Raw genomic sequence first — 19229 nt, 5'->3', positions numbered from 1 at the left:
CTGCGTTTTAAGCAGTGTTTTTTTTTTTATTATTAGAATAACGATTTCTTTAATAAACACGAAAAATAAAACTCTATAATGTTATACTAAAAATATAACGATGGTTGAACTTCACTAAAGAACAAAAAATCCAATCTTATTTTTGCCATAAAAACTAAAATGAAGTTTCTAGTTTTCTTTTTAAAGGATATTTGTTTCATAATTTTTAAAATTACTGATAGGTACTTCTTTGTAGTGTTTGGATCATAAGAAAATATTGAGATGACACGAAATACATACGCTTATATTATAAAAAAATTAACTATCATAAATTCGTTTTTATAAGATCTGCAGAATACAAAAAAAACATCTTTATAATAATACATAATTTGTATTGTAATAATCTTCCACCTTCTAATAATAATGTTATACAAAAATTGAAGTATTTTTTTTCACAAATGTATGCGTAACAACTCATTCGAAATATAATTACACGTAATCAAAATAATACACAAAAAAGATTAGAAATTAAGTTCCACGCAGGTTAATAAACTTTACTATTTTCACAAACCAAACCTCTAGAAAAAAGTTCTCTTATCGCTTTATCAGACATTCTAAAAGTTATGACCTTTTTACCAGAAAAATGAGTTGACACTTTTTGATGATAATGAAAATTTTAAAATGGCGAGAGTTAATCGTGAAATCAATAGTCACCGTATCGTCATCAGAAATTGGTGACATATAAAGTTACCAATAAAATGAAAAATTCTTAAATACCGCTTTACATATCCTTTTACTTATTATTTGAGTAACTACATGCATAAAGGTAGGTATATTATGTATATCAAATAATAAACGATTCCATGTACATTGTACAAGCTTAGTAAATTGCATAACTGCAAAACAATTATTAATAAAATCATTAACTTTAGGTTAATAACTGACTGACCTCCAGTGCAAGTACAACAATTTATATCTGCGTTTTGTATAAATAATTACAGTGTAATGAATTTTATTAGCAACACACAATAGATGAATTCTAACGCTGTCATTAAAAAATATTGAAAATTTGTACAAACAAGCACAGCAATTTTGCACCACAGTCTTCTGTTACTATAGATCAAGGCTGTCCAACTGGCGGCCCGCGGGCCGTATACGGCCTGCCAAATTATTTTTACGGACCGCGNTTAACATTAGAAGAAAACTTCGTCGACTCCATCATCAAAAAAATAAACAATTTTACAATTTGCGTGCACATGTAAATTTTACCCTCATTCGAGTTATAAATTTTGCCACCAGACGGATCCCAATAGTTTTATCTTTAGTATAACTAACTATTTTTTTAATTAACATAAACTGACTAAATTTATAAATTCTCTTGGCCCCCGAAATGTTTGGTGAAGAAAATATGGCCCGCGGGCTATGATAAGTTGGACAGCGCTGCTGTATATTATACTGGGTGGGCTATTAAAGACGGATGATTTAAAAAAAATATAAACAGTGCGAGAGAGTAGCGCGCAAATGGTGAGGATTAACAGGTAAGTTCTTGGATGTTTAGTCACAATGGGGCGTTTAAAGGGTGAACAAGGAGCGTTTTGTGTTAAATATTTTTACAAAACTGGTGATTCGCGCATTATTGTAAGACGTTTTTTGCCTCATCATCATAAAGTCGTCAGTCCTAAGACCGGTTGGACACACATCTCCACTCTGTCCTATCCTGAGTTAATCTTCGCATTTCCCTAAAACTAGAACATCCCACGTCCTTAACAATTTGTGAACAGTAATCTAATCTAGGTCTATATCTTCTCCTAACTCCTGTTTCTGCCTCTAATATGTTTCTGACTACACCTTCATGCCTGAGAAGGTGTCCCCTACCAACCTGTCTCGCCTATTTCTTATTGAGTTCCAAAGAGTCCTCTGTTCTCCTATTCTTTCTAATACCTTTTCATTTCTAACCGTTTCCATCCACGGTATCCTCATCATTCGTCTGTAACACATTTCGAACACTTCTAACTTTTTCATTTTCGCCGCGTCCGCCGTCCATGTTTCGCACCTGTACAGCGCCGTGCTCCAAACAAACACCTTTAACAACCTTTTTCGAATTTCTAAATTAAGCGTTCGCGAGCATAGAAGTGACTTCTTTTTATTGAAGGCGACTCGACCCTGCGCTAGCCTCTGCTTTAAATCCCTACTACTCCTTTCCTCCTGACTTATCTGACTTCCTAGATAGCTAAAATCGGCCACTTCTTCTAATTTTTTGTCTCCTATCTTTTCATTCGCTCTTTCCCTACTTTTTCTTGTCCTGCAAACCAGTATTTTTGTTTTACTTTTATTTAATTGCATACAGTACTGTTTTGTCTGTATCGCATTTTATTTGAAGCTATCTCTAACTTCTCCTTGCTACTAATACTGCAAATCTAAGCATACTGATCTTGCCTCTATATATCTATCCCTACAGTTGTAAGTACTGTCTTTAATCTCCATTTTCATTAAAATAAAATAAAATAAATAGAATTCCTATTATTGGGCCCACGACAATCCTAAATCGAAACAGCAGAGACCGCTGCATTCATCAAATGTTACAGTTTGGTGGACCATTTCAGCCCGAAGAATCATTGGTCTCTTTTCTCTACCATAAATTCTAACCACCGCTTTCAATTTCTGAATATTCATGCGCTACCCTAGAGTCAAATAAGTTTGACTTTCTACCCAATTTATTCGGGTCTAGAGAAAACTTTTAAAATATATCTATAATTTTACAATGATTTATAAATTTCGTTCGTTTGTCTGAAATGTTTTTTAGGCATTTAATTTAAAATATCGGTAAATATAAAACGGTGCTCATTTGTCTACTGCAAATATTCATTCCGGTGTCTGATGAAAATATGGATAACGAACTTTTCATCGACGGTCGGCGAAGTAACAACTCACCCCGTAGTTTGAGATGTTAGTCGTGAGGACTTTAAAAACCGAATTAAAAAACAGTCTGCCTGGGAAAACATTTGTGAAACTGTTATTGAGAACTCAAAAGATGTAAGTACTTCCTTCTTCTAACGATATGCACATGTTAACGGCGAAGTCTGCGGAGTGTGCAAGGTCGGGCCGTTTACGAATATGGCATTGTGAAATTGCCAGCTTTTCTAGATTGACTGATGCAAAGCGGTACCAAAACAGTATCATAATTTTTTGCAATTTTGTTGCTACTTTGTTTCTCCGACTGTTTCCGAGAAACAGTGGATCGCTATTAGTAACTATGATAAACTAAATCCAATCCATAATTTGTTGCTATTCAATTATGTAGATGTATTAACGTCTGAGCAAAATCGTTTTGGAGGGAATTCTGTTCAGTCTCTAAAGAACTGTATCGAAAAGTCCACCGCACTTTTGCTACAACTCGGAATTAATTGAATAAAAGGATCACTAACAATTGACTTATGAGTTCGTGGCTTAAAAATATGTTATCGCCGAATTTAAATTGACGCGCGTCTACCTACAGCAGTTCTAAGCAGAACTACTTACCTAAGAAGCTCGGAACTCCGGGTTTAAAAATAGCCAGTACCCCGAAGTTCTAGGGTGAAAAGAGTTCCGGGTGTGAAACACAGCTACAACTGCTGAAGCAACCCAAGGCAATGAATTTTTAAATTGTAATGTGCCAAAAAGCTTGTTTTCGACAAATGGTCAGCGCTTCGGAGTTCTATGATAAAATAGTTTTGGGAGTCGAGGGTAGTTCCGGACAGAACTGCTGTAGAAATTCGCGAGGCACTGATTTTTAAACTTGTGATTCGCTAAATATCCCGTTTTCGGTTAAAAAGTAGCGAACACCCCAGAATTCCAGGACGGAATGTTCCGAGAGTGGAGAGCGGTTGTAAGAACTTAAAAGGAACTCCGTCCAAGACAATTTTTTAAAATATCTTTTTCTACGAAACTGATTTTGCAGAACTCTTAGTAAAAATCATCAGGAACTCTATATTCTATATTATTTATTATCCTTCTTAGGTATCAGAAATGTTTTATACGACAAAAGCCTGCACCATGAAATTAGCACCTCGAAACTTTTTCTGATTTTATTATTAAGAATGCAGAACTACTGGCACACCCGTACGAAAACTATAGAGATAGCTAGAGAGTAATGAAGACAAAAAAAAAACAAAATTTTAAAATTGGGGATGCCAATTTCCTGGCGATCACAATCTTGAAAACAGTAAAAATGAAAACCTAGGGCAACCATAACCCGACCTACTCCACTAAATAATAATGACTATATAACTTTGTGTATGAAAAGAACGGCAAATAAACAAATTAGTATTGTAGTAGCCGTAACGCCCGTGTGGCAAGGGAGCATTTTACACATGAAGATTATGTACAAGAAAAATTAATTCAAATGGGAAAGTTGACTTGATCTGCCCACAAAATGGTAGGTAGTACTTACCAGATTTTCTTTTTTTTACCACAATCGTCTCTAAATTCCTTATTGTATTGATTTAATTTTAGTATCATAAATACATTTGACGTAAGCAAGTAAATATTTGTAATCAATTTGTAAATAAACAAGCTTCTAATTTAAAATTCTTAATACATACCTAATGGTTATAAGTTAGTCATTATATTGAAGGAATAAAAGTAAATATATATATATCCCTCTTTTTATTCTTAGTTCTAATGAGAGCTGTCTAATAAAAACAAAGCTCATTTCAAAATAAAAATAACAATAAAGAAAACTTAGTCATTGCACATTTGAAAATGTTTTCATAAATTGCCGAAACTGGTAGGTTTAAGTAAATATCGACTTACCCTATAATAGAGTGGGTGGCCATGATGAAATCCGTCTCGGCAGCCGAGTGGGGATTAGCCTTAAACAATTTCGACTTAGTTTGCACGTGTACGTATTTTTCCTGTTGGCCGGTGCCAAAACGAAGCCGATAGACTATGCTGGTCGACTGGCCGGCACTCAGAGTGTCCCTAAGATGTGACGCGAGTTTATGCACTTCTTGTTGCACGCACAGATCTTGAATGTTCCGGCCCATAAGGTCTTTATTCAAATAAATGGAATACGTACCGGACACCCCGGACGTATCCACGCCAATTATTTTACCGCTTGCGTCCAACTTGGTAGTAAATTGTTCGATGTTGAACGTGGATGGCAATTCGCGACTGGTGATACGCGACGCGACACACAACAAACACGGACCGTTGTCCGAGGATTCGTCTTCGCCCGATGATACGGACACTTGATCTCGTAACTGAGTACTAGAAATGTGCATCAACTCGTACCGACTAACGCGTTGCTGTTTTTCTTCGATACTTTCGTCTTGGTCGTCCGGTTTGACTAGGAAACGGCAATTGAAGGAACGCGATTTGTTTGTTGGTTCGTTCGTCCAGCCTATGGACATGGGCAACAGATTCGAAATAAACCTATTATGGTCACCATGATGGATTATATTGTAGATGTCTTTCCCGAGGATGTCCTCGCGCGTAAACTTGATGTAATTGGTGACGTTGTCTGTGACGTGTTCGACCTTACCTTCGGCGTTGACGACGAACAAGAAACCCTCCAGAGCTTCTAACAGCAGGGGCCCGTACACCTCGTTGGATAGGATGGTGGGCCTCGAGGAGGACACCTCTCCCTGCTGGACGGGATCTGAAGATTTGGACGAGTTCTCCAGCTGGCTTATTGAACGAATCTGGTTAACGGTCTCTTGGAGGATGTGGCACTTGTCTGGCTTAACTGATAGCGAGCTCATGTCCGCGAAGTTGGCGGATATTAGCTCTGCCAATTGCTCTATGTAGATGTTCTCTTGTTCGCGGCGCCGTTTTTCATTTTTGCACTTATTTCTGAAACAAAACGTAAACACTGATAAGTATTTTTTATAACAAACAAAAAATCCAAAGATTAATAAAACAAAATCAATTAACCTCAATTCCTGCACATATATAAAAGGGGTAAAATAAATCGAATATATGGATCCATAATTATAAAGCCATTCGTCATTATAGGTTTCTTCAAGATCGATAGTAAGAATAAAAAAAACTTGCATGTGTGTCATCTGCTAAATCCGAGCATTACCAAACGGTAGATATCAATGTAACACAAAGTAGTATTATTACGCAAACAGTAGTCCATGCAGCAGTCGCATTCAGCAAATCCCTCTTCAACATCTCCTTTACTTACNTATATTATAAAGTACTATTATTACGTGAACAGCAGTCCACGTAGCAGTCACATTCAGAAACAGCCCTCTTCAACATCTTGCTTACTTACACCAATATTAGACGTTTTATTAATACATTTTATCACTATTGTCTAGAATTGTAAATGTAAAGCTGTAATCCCATTTACAATAGTAAGATCTGTAATACCTGCCTGGGAATTTTACAACTATCAAAATCTCAATGATTTCGTCAACCTTTCAAAAGATCGGCAGTCCTAAGACTCTAGAATTAGAGCATTACACATCCTTAACTAATTGTTAACAATAATCCAATTTAGGTCTACCCCTACTCCTCTTAACTCCAATTTCTACTTTTAATATATCTCTAACTAGCCCTTCGTCCATGAAAAAGTATCCCACCAATTTAGCTCTCCTACTACTTATCGACTTCCATAACGCCCTCTGTTCTTCTACTCTTTCTAATATCTCCTCATTTCTAACGGTATCCTCATCATTTGTCTGAAACACCACATTTGAAACGCTTCTTATCTTTTCATTACCGCTGCACCCACCGAACACATTTCGTACCCGTACTAGACATATACCGTTAACAATTTTTTTATTTTAAAAGAAGCCATTTCTTCTAATTTCTCGTCTCCCATCTTTATATTCACTTTTTCTTTACTCACTACGCTTTCTTCTCTTACATACCAGTATTTTTATTTTACTTTTATTTATTTTCATACCACACTGTTTTATCAATACCGCTTACACTATGTTTAAGGTTTTAAGATCTTTAATATCATCTTCAAATCTAAGTATACTAAGTGTTTGCCTCTGAATATATATTCCTCAAGTTTATTTAACATCTTGTCCCATTTAACATTGTCAAAAGCTTTTTTAAATAAGTAATAAAGAAATAATGTTTTATATCATACAATCGAAAATAATATTGAGAGTAAACCAGTAATAGTTTATCTAAAGAATATAAAGAAACAGCACAATCTTTTAGAAATATTCGCTAAAAACTATATAAATTAACTTTGCATGTATTAAATGTAAATATGCACTTAAATAAATGCATTCCTAAAATAATAATAACATTAATTCACTCCTTTATAGTATATACTCGTAACGTGAACATTATGCAGAAACTTCGCGAGTTAATGTATGGTAACTAACTACACCGAAGTGCTAGTAACATTCAGAAACAAATTCTGGAATTTAATTTGCTTACTGTGGCACTTCAAAGTGCCTTTAGGTGGCTGCTAGGATGTCGTATTGACTATCACACGTGAAAATTATGCACACATGTATCGAAACGAGGATCAATTACAATGCAAAATACGTGATCACGTCCATGATGGTATTAACTGCCAACTTGCATTTTTTTTCCAATGCGGTAGTAGGTATATATATTTTGATTAATTCTTGAAAGAACCACCCACGTTATTAAAAGAAATAAAAAAATGTCTATTCAAAAAATGCACACCTAATACTTTTGTTCATTTCAACTAATCACAACTTCATAAAACAATTTCACTATTTAATTTTTAAGTACGAAAAAATCGATTATTTTATATCTCAAACCTTATATCAGTTGAAAAGGTTTTTAATTTCGCATCGAATGGTATCATTTAATATGGGTTATTCCATTTGAAAAAAAAAGTTATTCGTTTTATAAGATTGTCAAAAGTAGGTTTCGATATTTCCGGCTCTGAATAACGTACATATTTTTCTCTTAGCAAAAAGATACGGTAATTCGTGCTAAAACGAACTGTCCAATCCGCAGGTATTCAGCTTTTATGGTTTAGATGCTTCATTCATTGCATTACGAATTATCGAGTGTTTGAAATATCAAATGGTTCGAAATTTAATCTTTCGTGCGGAAGTGTGTGTCAAACAAAGATGATACGATGATACAAGTTTGAACTTGCCTCAAAATGTATGTACTTACAATCTCTCTGTCTTTTTCTCTCTGCAACTTTGAATTGTCGAGTGTTTGACGCCGATGAGTTCGAATTAGCGGGTCGTTTTGTTACGTAGCAATGATTTTTTTCGTTCGAATTACCAAGTGCATTAAAAATGTATTGATGTAGTTCGAAATATTATAAGAGGGAACTCGTGATAACTTTGAATTATAGAAAGGTTCGAATTATCGCAGGTTTGAATTAACGAGAGTCGACTGTATCATATTTTTTTCAAAAACAGTTGAATATATCAAAAACTACTGGAGTTAAGTGCAGGAAACTGTTAACAAAGTCGACCTAAAATTAAACAAAGAAACAAAAAATGTAAAAGTATACAGGGTGTTACATTTTAAATAACGAAGTTAGGTAGCGTCAAGAAGAAATGCAGCACTCTGTATGTACAACATATGATTCCAGAGTTATGGACGAAACCGTCTTAGGTGGAACACCCTATATATGCATACTGTAAGGTTCTGTAGTATTGATATACAATTATTTTATAATAAATTAATATGTTCTACTGTACCTATAAAAATTCCACAGACTTAAACATAGGCGGTGATTATTTTATTTACAACTAGTAAGAACTGTATAAATTCTTAATTAGCAATTTATTGAAACTACTTGACGAGGATAGTAATGTTGACCTCAGTAGATCTCATCAGCATCCTGTAAGCAGTCTTAATAAATCTCAGATCAAATCGAAAATCATTAAAAGCATTAATTGAAGTATTGCGAACAAAAAAGTATGGTGTTCTAGTTATTCCTATTTGAATTTGTAAATGTTGGAATTGATAAATTTCATATGGTATATGGATATGTAATGTTATGTAAACGTACGCTATTCTTCTCATAAACAAAAGATGAAAATTTAAGTGCTTTCTGTTCGGAGATATTCAAAATAGCGCAAAACACTGCAAACATCAAATTTTCTATTATTTCTTATGACATATTACAGACCGATTAGACCTTGGTTACTACCCCTGTATAGATAAGCTGTGTCATTGATTTAGTTGGACAAGTAGATACTTTCTTATTAATGAAGCCATTATCTTAACATATGAAATATTTCAGTTAGCAGAAGATATAGTAGATGGCGATACACTGTTATGACTACATATTTTACTTAGGTAAAATATTTTTTTTTAATGTTCATACCCATTAACACATTTTCTGTNTTATTAATGAAGCCATTATCTTAACATATGAAATATTTCAGTTAGCAGCAGATATAGTAGATGGCGATACACTGTTATGACTACATATTTTACTTAGGTAAAATATTTTTTTTTAATGTTCATACCCATTAACACATTTTCTGTATTAAAAAATTGCTATATTAATGAAGCCATTATCTTAACATATGAAATATTTCAGTTAGCAGCAGATATAGTAGATGGCGATACACTGTTATGACTACATATTTTACTTAGGTAAAATATTTTTTTTTAATGTTCATACCCATTAACACATTTTCTGTATTAAAAAATTGCTATTGTAATTACGACGAAGAAAATCCGCAGACATGTAAAGAAAGTACATAACAAACGGAAACTACTACATCTTATTTAGAACAAACGTAAAGTTAAAACAATCCAAAAATATTAGAAAAAATATTCAAATTCAATTGTTAGTTTTATGCAAAGCTATTGATATATTCGGCGTGTCATCAATTACGCCAATTTGGAAAGTAATATTACAATAAGAATAATGTAGATGATACAACAAATTGCGACCTTAAAAAAACAACACCGACCTAATGTTGTATAACCGCGGAAAATAACTTTCGTTTACTTGACCTCCGACGTAAAAAATAATTAAAATATTAAGTTGCTTATTATGTAATGATTTAACGGAACTTACCTGTGTACCTAAAAAGTACATTATAAAATCGATCAAATGTTCAATAAAATTGTGACTACTATACATACGATAGTACATAAATGTTATTTTGTTACTCACTACGTCGTTACACATATTTGTATGAACGTGAATTAAATCACTATTTCAGTGCACTGCTATAAAGCTAAAAGAAGATAGACCCATTGTTTTCAATGACTCACAGTTTAATGAAGATTACACGCGAAAACAGTACTGGTAGTTCTGATAGTGCATGAATGCATTTATGCACAAAACTTTTAATTTGAAATGTCTTCTTCTACGAATGTGTTATTAGACAAAATTTCCGGTCTTTATATTGTGTACACAAGTGGCAAGTTGAGAAGAGAACACAGAATATTTTGTTACGTTCAAGTGCGGCATCACCTTTTGAAAAGTAAGAAAATTCGTACAAATACTTTCTACTACCTTTTCATACAAATAATAAAATAATGCAAGGATAACGTGGGTAGAAAAGGTTAGAAATCAAGAGGTATTAGAAAGAATAGGAATAATAAGAATAGCAGAGGACTTTGTGGAAGTCAATAAAAAATAGGCGAGATAGGTTGGTAGGACACCTTCTCAGGCATGAAGGTCTAGTCAGAGACATTAGAGGCAGAAACAGGAGTTAGGAGGGGTAGAGGTAGACCTAGATTAGATTACTGTTCGCAAATAGTTAAGGATGTGGGCTGTTCTAGTTTTAGGGAAATGCAAAGTTTAGCTCAGGATAGGAAAGAGTGGAGGTACGTGTCCAACCAGTCTTAGGACTGACGACCCTATGATGATGATGCAAGTCCAGTAAATGCGGTTTAAAGCTTTTGAGGGATGTTATACGCTTTTTTCAAAAGATTTTGAGAACTCGGTTAGTTTAGAATAATTTTTAGAGAAACAGGAGATATTTTAAGATAGACGTGGTTGAAAAATATATGTATATTTCACACGCTCGTGCGACAAAAGAAAAAATGTGTTGATATCAATTTGAAACTTTAATATTCCCATGGACCATGACCCTGAACCCGGAAAAAAATATCGATCCAATATTTTAGATTATTCATTTCCAGGGCGTTTAGAACTTTTTGGACTATCTTCAGCTAAAGAATTAGAATGTATTCATGGAATGCCTCTTTGTCCCTTTTTTAATGGCTAAAGTGAGCAACTTTCATTCGTTATTTTTTTATATAATGTTTGATCGGTGACACTAGCAGAACTTTTAACCGCGAAAATGTATTTTGCATTTTACAAATAGAAAGTACATTAGGAAATGTNCGTGCTGTCAAACCTACACTAGCAAGGAGATCGGGCTGAAACTATAGCTACAAGCTATCCAAGGATGGTACTATAGAATGTCACCTCAAGGTAGGCCTAGTGGCGTCATCTCTTGGTTAGGCCGGAAACTTATCAATCCACCCTCGTATATGTCCAGATTAATTCACAAATTGATAGAATATGACTCTCATTATGGTCACAAACTGGATTTCAAGCAAGTGAAGCAGAGGGAAAGCAAGACAAAATACAGTTATTCATGTGAATTATAATACTATTTAAATAGTATTATGAAGAAAAAATGCATTTCATGTCATTTACATGGTAAATATACGTGGTACACGTATTTGCTGGGATATTAATTACATGACCAAGTGTATATGCATGAAAGGAATCATATAAAAATCGAAATATCAATAGGTAGTAGCTGAATTAGAAAGCAACTTGGTAATGAATATACAAATGTTAATTATAATCTGTAAATCAGATATTATCATATATAATAAAATTTTATCGTAGAATTGACTCCATATTTGCAATAGGCATACATATTATATAGCAGGGAGTTTAAAGAAAAGTAAATCTTTGTTGCTACAAGCAGAACTCAAAAATTACAAGGAAATTCTTAAGCTCAACTGTCCGGATCAGTCCGCACTCATCATCGGAGATGGAAGGACTTCTGAAGTTTGCCATTCTTACTAGCGAAACGTTAGGAAGCAACTTCAACACACGACCGTCTTCAGCCCCAATTAAAACAGCATCAGTTCACCTATTGATTGCGAAAAACCTTTACCAAATTGTCAATTCATAAACTTCTTTGCGTATAAAAACAGTCAAGTGACTACGCGTAATAATCCGACCTAGCGGCGTGAAAAAAAAACTTTTGGGTGTTTCATTCCCACCAGCCACTAATGCTGGTGGGCGGGCAGTCCCTCCGGACTACGCCGGAAAAGCCTCTTCAGCTTCCTTTCAGGAATCGTGCGAATGGGTGGGTGGTGGTTCGGATGAGAAAGATGAGACAAACCAAATAACCAAATAAAGACAGAAGAGAATGAAAGATTATCTGTGGAATATTACTGCCCCTATGTGATACAAAGAAACCACAGAAAAACTTGAACGAAAGGCAGACGGACCCGGAATCAAATCGGCGTCCTTCAGAATGCTAAGCAATGGACTAAACCTCTAGGCCATGTAACTCGGTAGCGGCGTGATCGAGAAGTCATCGGTTCGATTTCGGGTCAATCTGGCCTAACTCATATTTTTGTGTGGTTTAAATTTACCTCATATCGTCTCATCATCATCATAAGGTCGTCAGTCCTAAGACTGGTTGGACACGTACCTCCACTCTTTCCTATCTTGAGCTAAACTTCGCATTTCCCTAAAACTAGAACAACCCACATCCTTAACTATTTGCGAACAGTAATCTAATCTAGGTCTACCTCTACCCCTCCTAACTCCTGTTTCTGCCTCTAATATGTCTCTGACTAGACCTTCATGTCTGAGAAGGTGTCCTACCAACCTATCTCGCCTATTTTTTATTGACTTCCATAGAGTCCTCTGTTCTCCTATTCTTTCCAATACCTCTTCATTTCTAACCTTTTCTACCTTTTCTCATATCGTCTAAGGTGTTTTTATTCGGACCCTATGCTAATGAAATTTTATTACCTATAACCTAACGTAACCACACTAATGTTAAGTAATGTCATTACTATAAGGCCCAAAAATTCACCTTATCTAGGCAGTTCCTTATTCGGACTTTACACCACTGATATGATCAGTATTTGTATTAATTATACATATAAAAGATATCATGTATCCAAACATTTATTTTACCCAGGGAATGATTTTTAATTTTCCTAAAAATCGTTGAAATACTACATGATCATTAATAACAGTGTTTTGAAATTGTATTTCAATTATTATTTATCCGTTCTATCATACCAATAATCAGTATGTATATACTTCTCTCAAATCTTATCGCTGTGTTCAATAAAGTATAGGCGTCCATCGAGGTTTTGGTTTCGCTGTTGTATGGGTATGAAACTTTGAACCCTTATTTTCACTGAAATAGCAAGTAATATTACGAGAAAGTATCATGTCCTATTACTTACTGTTTCTATGTTAAAAATATTTGAGTTAAAATATTTAATGATAAGTTTCATCACTGAAATAAATTCAAGATATGTTTAAAGAAGTTCGAATTTTTAAATTAGTTAAAATTTCCCGGTTAAACTAACTTCCCTAATAATCCCCGGTTTTCCCGGCTACCTAGTTCAAATGTCCAAGTATCTTAATACTCAGATACATATTTAAAGGTTGAATTTTAATTGATCAAATATTCGGAGAATTACCTGGTTAAAGGTGTATATGTAGATAATCTCAATTCGAAGGTTTTACGACGTGTTTCTTTTGTAATAAAATATTTGATTGAATATTTGGATACCTATTTGAATATTTGAACAAAAAAGTTCAAGGTGGTCAGAATTTCTTTGAAAGTGCTAAACGCGGATCGCGATTTCGATTTCATTGGATATCATCACGGCGTCGCAGATAGGTAATTTCGACAAAACTCAGACCAACTCTGCCTGCTGTCATGAAACTGCGTTTTATTGCTGTGGATTCAGTTCAGCAAGCCATTTTTATGGATCATGTTGAGTATTTTGAATTCCATTAAATGTAGCATTGTGCTACAAATTTTGAGGTTAGCTACGCCGGGATTCGTTTCAGCAAGTAGATATCCATATATTTAAATGGACCTTATTGGAGCATACGTAATCCTAAAATGTAGCATCGTACTACGGATGACGTTTACCGTGCCATTTGTGGTATTCTCTAAAACGCGCTGTTAAGACAGCAGGTAAAAATTGGTCTGTGCTCTGTCGGAGCTGCCTGTGACGCGCTGATGAGATCCAAAAAGGACGAAATCGCGATCCGCGTCTGGCAGTTTCGACAGAATATAGACCACTTCGAATTATTTTAATCCTAAAACGTAGCATCGTACTACAGATGGCGTTTATCGCGCCAGATGTGGTATTTTCTGCAAATGGCCTTTAGCATTCGATATTAAAATACCGGAAAATTTAGATACTCAAATCAAATAATAAACAAATATTGGAATACTTAAATATGAAAAATTCCGATCCCTACTCCAAACTAGGACAAATCCGGACTTTTGTTAATTTGTTATCAAAGGCAGGTTCTGAAGGTGTTGTGCTATACGGGAAATATCTACATAAATACGTCCGTCATGTTAATTAACGAATTTACCCATAAGATTACGATTACCTTCCGTTTATGCGAAACGGTGTGCGACCGATCGTTAGCACAATATACATGTATAATACCTACATACACAGATTCGCTTATAGACCATTAGACCACTCGGTCTCGGTTATTACGTAGTAGTTAAACAAGGTCATCAGAACACCTGCAGTGTTGCTGAAGAAACCGATTATAACAGCCACGTAAGCAGCTAGACTCACGAAAGCGATGGTGTGTTTCCCTAGTTTGCATGGGTACAATACGAACATGTATATAAACATTTACATACGTTTCTGTTATACGTGTGTGGTTACGTACACTATCGTATCCACTTAATATTTACAGTTACAATGAGGAAGAAGCGTTGCTTGCTATCATACCTACTTGACGTAGTACCTAGTAAGTAGCAAAGCTTCAGGCATTATTTATTAACTACCGATGAATTAAGTCAATACTATGCATTTAAATTATGTACGTATGCTAAACTTAGCTATTGTACGTATCTTCTTATGTAAATCCCGTTTATGTATAAAAGGCAGACACTTTCACAGAATTAAAGATGTTCTCATACACGCATTATGTACTTAATATTAAATAGGTTGGTACTAAAAGATATTCTACAATTTAAATCTGTACAGAATGCATTTATATACACCCGAAAAAATAATAGCCTTTCTTTAGCATTTAATGGAATTATGAATTCGCTTTTTCATTGTGAGTTTTATAAATTTTGTACTGCTTAAATAATGACATACATGTATAATATTTTATTTATCTGTAATATTTAGTAATTGTATCTTTAAAAATAAAATTTACAGAAGAATCCGCTTATAATGACACCGAAGGGAAATGACAAACAAGTCATACTAAGCNTATCTGCAATATTTAATAATTGTATCTTTAAAAATAAATAAAAAAATATGCATGTACAGAAGGATCCGCTTATAATGACACCGAAGGGAAATGACAAACAAGTCATACTAAGAGGGTGACATACAAAGCATAGCCTTAAAAAATAAACAACTTTCCATTTTGATTAGTTATTTAGTTTAATAGAGCGAAAAACTACAAATTGTATATATTTATTAACAGGAAAAGAAAAAGAACGATGAATTGTAATATCAATATACATAAGAAGGGTCAGAAAAATGAGCGAAAATGTTATTATTAAGCTTTTGGGTCACTATCGCCGGATATGATTTCTTGAGAATCACTCATAATAAACGATGTCATTTTAAACGGAGTCATTGTATTCAAACCTTCCAATAGAGAATTTAATATGAAAACCAAACAACACTGCAATAACTTCATATTAATCGATAGGCGGAGTCATATAAAGCGAATTCCACTGTATCTATCTTCATGTCATTAAATATTTAAAATTAGCTTAACATTTTCGTTTCTAATTGATCAATATATTGTGAAATTATCTGATCATTATTACTGTTAAATATCACTAATCTTTTGACGTGTTAAGGATGTTCAAATGCTAATATTACTTTTTACTGCAAGTCAAAGAATTTCTTACAGTGAATGCCAGAAACCGAGTTAAAGGTAAAAACAGAGGCGGATTAATGTCGAGAGCGTCCTAGGCTAGCACCCCATAGACGCCCCTCTGCCGTTTATATACTTTGCAAATAATTTTTGTAAATACTTCCTACTTCCTTATTTTTTTTTTTTAGTTTAAAAACTCTGCGCGTGCCCCTTTCTAACCCTGCGCCTCTAGGCATGTGCCTAGTTTGCCTTACGGATAATCCGTCACTGTGTAAAAATAATACTAAATTATTAAGCAATTGTAGTATATAAGTAATTTGTTGTTTATTAAAATGACTGTTTTGTGATGTAAAATAAACACGTTCTGCCATCAAAACTAAAACACTTATTTACTAAATAATCATAACCGCATCAGTTTGGAGAGTGAACATTATTAACTAAAACGGTATTCTGTATATGTATGTATATAAAACGCTTTTACCAGTTTGAATAACGGATTGTACTTTATTAACTTAGTGCCTTGTAATGCGAAAAGCATTCGCGTTGTATTCTGTATTGGTTACCAAGTAATAACAGAGTTCTATAGCGGTCACAATTCACGAACATGAAAGTGACGACCACTTTCGCGAGCTTGTTCTCAGAAGCTACGGTATTTTTCGCACCGAACGATACCTGTGCATACTACGTGGCCGAGTTAGGAAGTCAGTCGGACCGAGGCCTCCATTACTATTATTTATTATTCGTTTACTAATAAAAGTCAGAAAATTATGTAACAGAATATTATAATGGTCAGCAAAAGTTAAAAAACAAACAAAACCGAGTGGTGGTTGTCTAAAAGAATTTAATGTAATTTATACAGTAGCTATAGGCGAGGAGTCGGTGACATTGAAAGTAGAGCGTTATCGCGGAATTGTACAATTTTTAAAAAAATTAATATTTGGCAATTATATGAACAAAATGGCCTTGATACACATTAATTTACTTAACCGATAGTATATTAAAAAAATTATTTATAATGAAAAAGAAAAAATGTTTTACAATCATCGCNGACTCCCCGTAGCGTTTCCCGAATCTGTCGTCTGGAAAGAACAGGGTTGGGTGCATTTTCGGGCGTTGGACCCAAATTTCCTATGGTACCAACAACTACCACTGGATGCACTGCGGTTTCGGAAACGAGGACGTGAACTGGAACGCGATCTTGACCTTTGTTTATGCTGGTATCGCAATTCGGACACTTCTTGTTTAATTGATGCGATCTCTCTCTGTAGCGTAAGAGTTAGCTGCTGTAGTTGTGCTGCTAATTGATCACCAGGGGACAACATGGTTTCTGCTACTCGTGGGCAATTGTCCGTTAGGTCCATAATAGAGTCAGCTAAGTCAGCCAACTTTTCTAATGATAGGTCGCGATGTGCGGCTAAAATAGCTTGCATGCTTGTTGGTATGCGAGCGAACCACAGCGTCCGCAGCATGGACTCGGGAACGGTGCTGCCTGCAAGTCCTTTTAGATGACGGAGAAATTGCGACGGCTTTCGGTCCCCTAACTCTTCCATCTCTAGTAGGCGTCTGGTTTTCTGCTCCTGGGACGTGCTGAGCCTTTTGACCAACTCTGCTTTTAGTATCTCGTATGCGTCCCTTTCAGGCTTGTTGACTATGATGTCTCTAACTTCTAAGGCGTATCGTGGCTCCAAGGCTTCTATGACGCAACTGAACTTGGTGGCGTCGGTAGTCACTTTCGCATTTGCAAAGCTACTTTCCACCATTGCAAACCATAACTCTGGATCTGCAGGGATGAACGATGGTACACGAAATGCGACGCGGTTGACGGACAATGCGATTTCTGAATCGGTTGATGTCTGGCTACTATTCCCGACAGAATTGTGCAAAGCCATTTTCGAGAAACAATCACGACTCGCGCACACACAAATAATACACAGCAAATGTACTTACAGTTTTTTGGACGTGTACTACCACAGTTTTGTCACTATTTGTTGGATAATACTTTGCTTTTCGCTGGATCGCACTTTCGCTTTTCCGTCGGGCACTATTTGTTCTTCGTCGGGCACTCAGAAGATTCTCTACTTGTTCTTCGTCGGGCACTCAGAAGATTCTCTACTTGTTCTTCGTAGGGGTCACCAATTTAGGTTTTTTGGTGGAATTAAACACACTTTGCAAAAGTAAAATTACTGAATAAAACACAATTAAAACTTAACAAATTTAATTAACGATCGCTGAAGGATGAAGTAGAACAGTTGAATAATAGATCGGAAGTGTTAGTAGTCTTGAAAATAAATTTTAACGAAGATTAAAAGGGTGGAGCTAGAAGTATTTTAACTAAAGTAGGGATCGAATCAGAAGAGAATGAAACTTGGAAAGAGTGATTAGATGAAATACTAAGAAAAAGATTTCGCCCCAATGTACCTAGAAACCCAATATTAAAATGCAATTAAGAAGTAATAAGAATTATACAGCTCATGCTGTTAGTAAACGAAATTAAAATGTTAAGGGATTAGTGGAAAGTACAAGTAGTAAAGTAATTTGTAGAGAGAATAATAGAAAGGTACAGATACAAAAGGTTTTGAGAAGATACATTTGAAAGCATATTTACATAATAACAATAGGAAATATTTACAAAAGAAAGAATTGAATTATACGTTACAATATTGAGTTGGGAAAAATATCAATATATCAAATATCAAAAATATATAAGTGATATCATATCGTAACAAAAATATATGTGGCAAATATGTGTAGCCACATATTTTTACAAATTCGGGTCCAAATTGTAATTTTTATTATTTTCCCTTACGAAGCAACGGGCTAAAGGGATAATTTGTAAATATCGCTTTAATATTTAGGCAAATTTTCGTTTTCCATTTTCTCCGTGTACGAAAGAAAAAATTTGCCATATGCAAATACTTTACTACACGTACATGTAGCCGTCCTTTTCTCTTTAACCGACCGTTTTTTCGATAACTAATAACTGATTTAACTAACCAAACATACATTAGAAGGTTGCCATATAATAGTTTGAAAAGATGGGTGGTACCATTTTCGATGGTTTTAAAGATGTTTGGGAGGTATGTCAAAATGCTACGAGATTTTGGAAGAACGTTCCTCATTTCATTCTAAAACTCCTGTAAAAATTACAAATCGATTCACTAAACCGTTAAAAAGTTATTGAAATTTTAAAAAATTGTAATTTTGCACGTCATGTCAAAAGTTTTTGCTAGATCTA

At 34.7% G+C, this 19229-nt stretch overlaps 1 protein-coding gene across 7 annotated transcripts in view; it reads right to left on the bottom strand.

Annotated features, from left to right (window-relative positions):
- LOC108739593 (nuclear receptor coactivator 1) overlaps positions 1–19229 on the bottom strand; it is a 368290-nt gene that overhangs the window by 39066 nt on the left and 309995 nt on the right. For all 7 annotated transcript variants that reach the window (XM_018473572.1, XM_018473573.1, XM_018473577.1 and 4 more), the window contains exon 3: positions 4771–5811. In XM_018473572.1, the coding sequence (XP_018329074.1) occupies positions 4771–5811 (1041 nt within the window). The remainder of the gene's footprint in view (positions 1–4770; positions 5812–19229) is intronic.

The sequence above is a fragment of the Agrilus planipennis genome, unplaced genomic scaffold, assembly GCF_000699045.2.
Source record: "Agrilus planipennis isolate EAB-ADULT unplaced genomic scaffold, Apla_2.0 scaffold236, whole genome shotgun sequence".
NCBI lineage: Eukaryota > Metazoa > Arthropoda > Insecta > Coleoptera > Buprestidae > Agrilus > Agrilus planipennis.
Note: the sequence above shows the minus strand (reverse complement) of the source record. Positions and strands in the feature narration are given on the sequence as shown.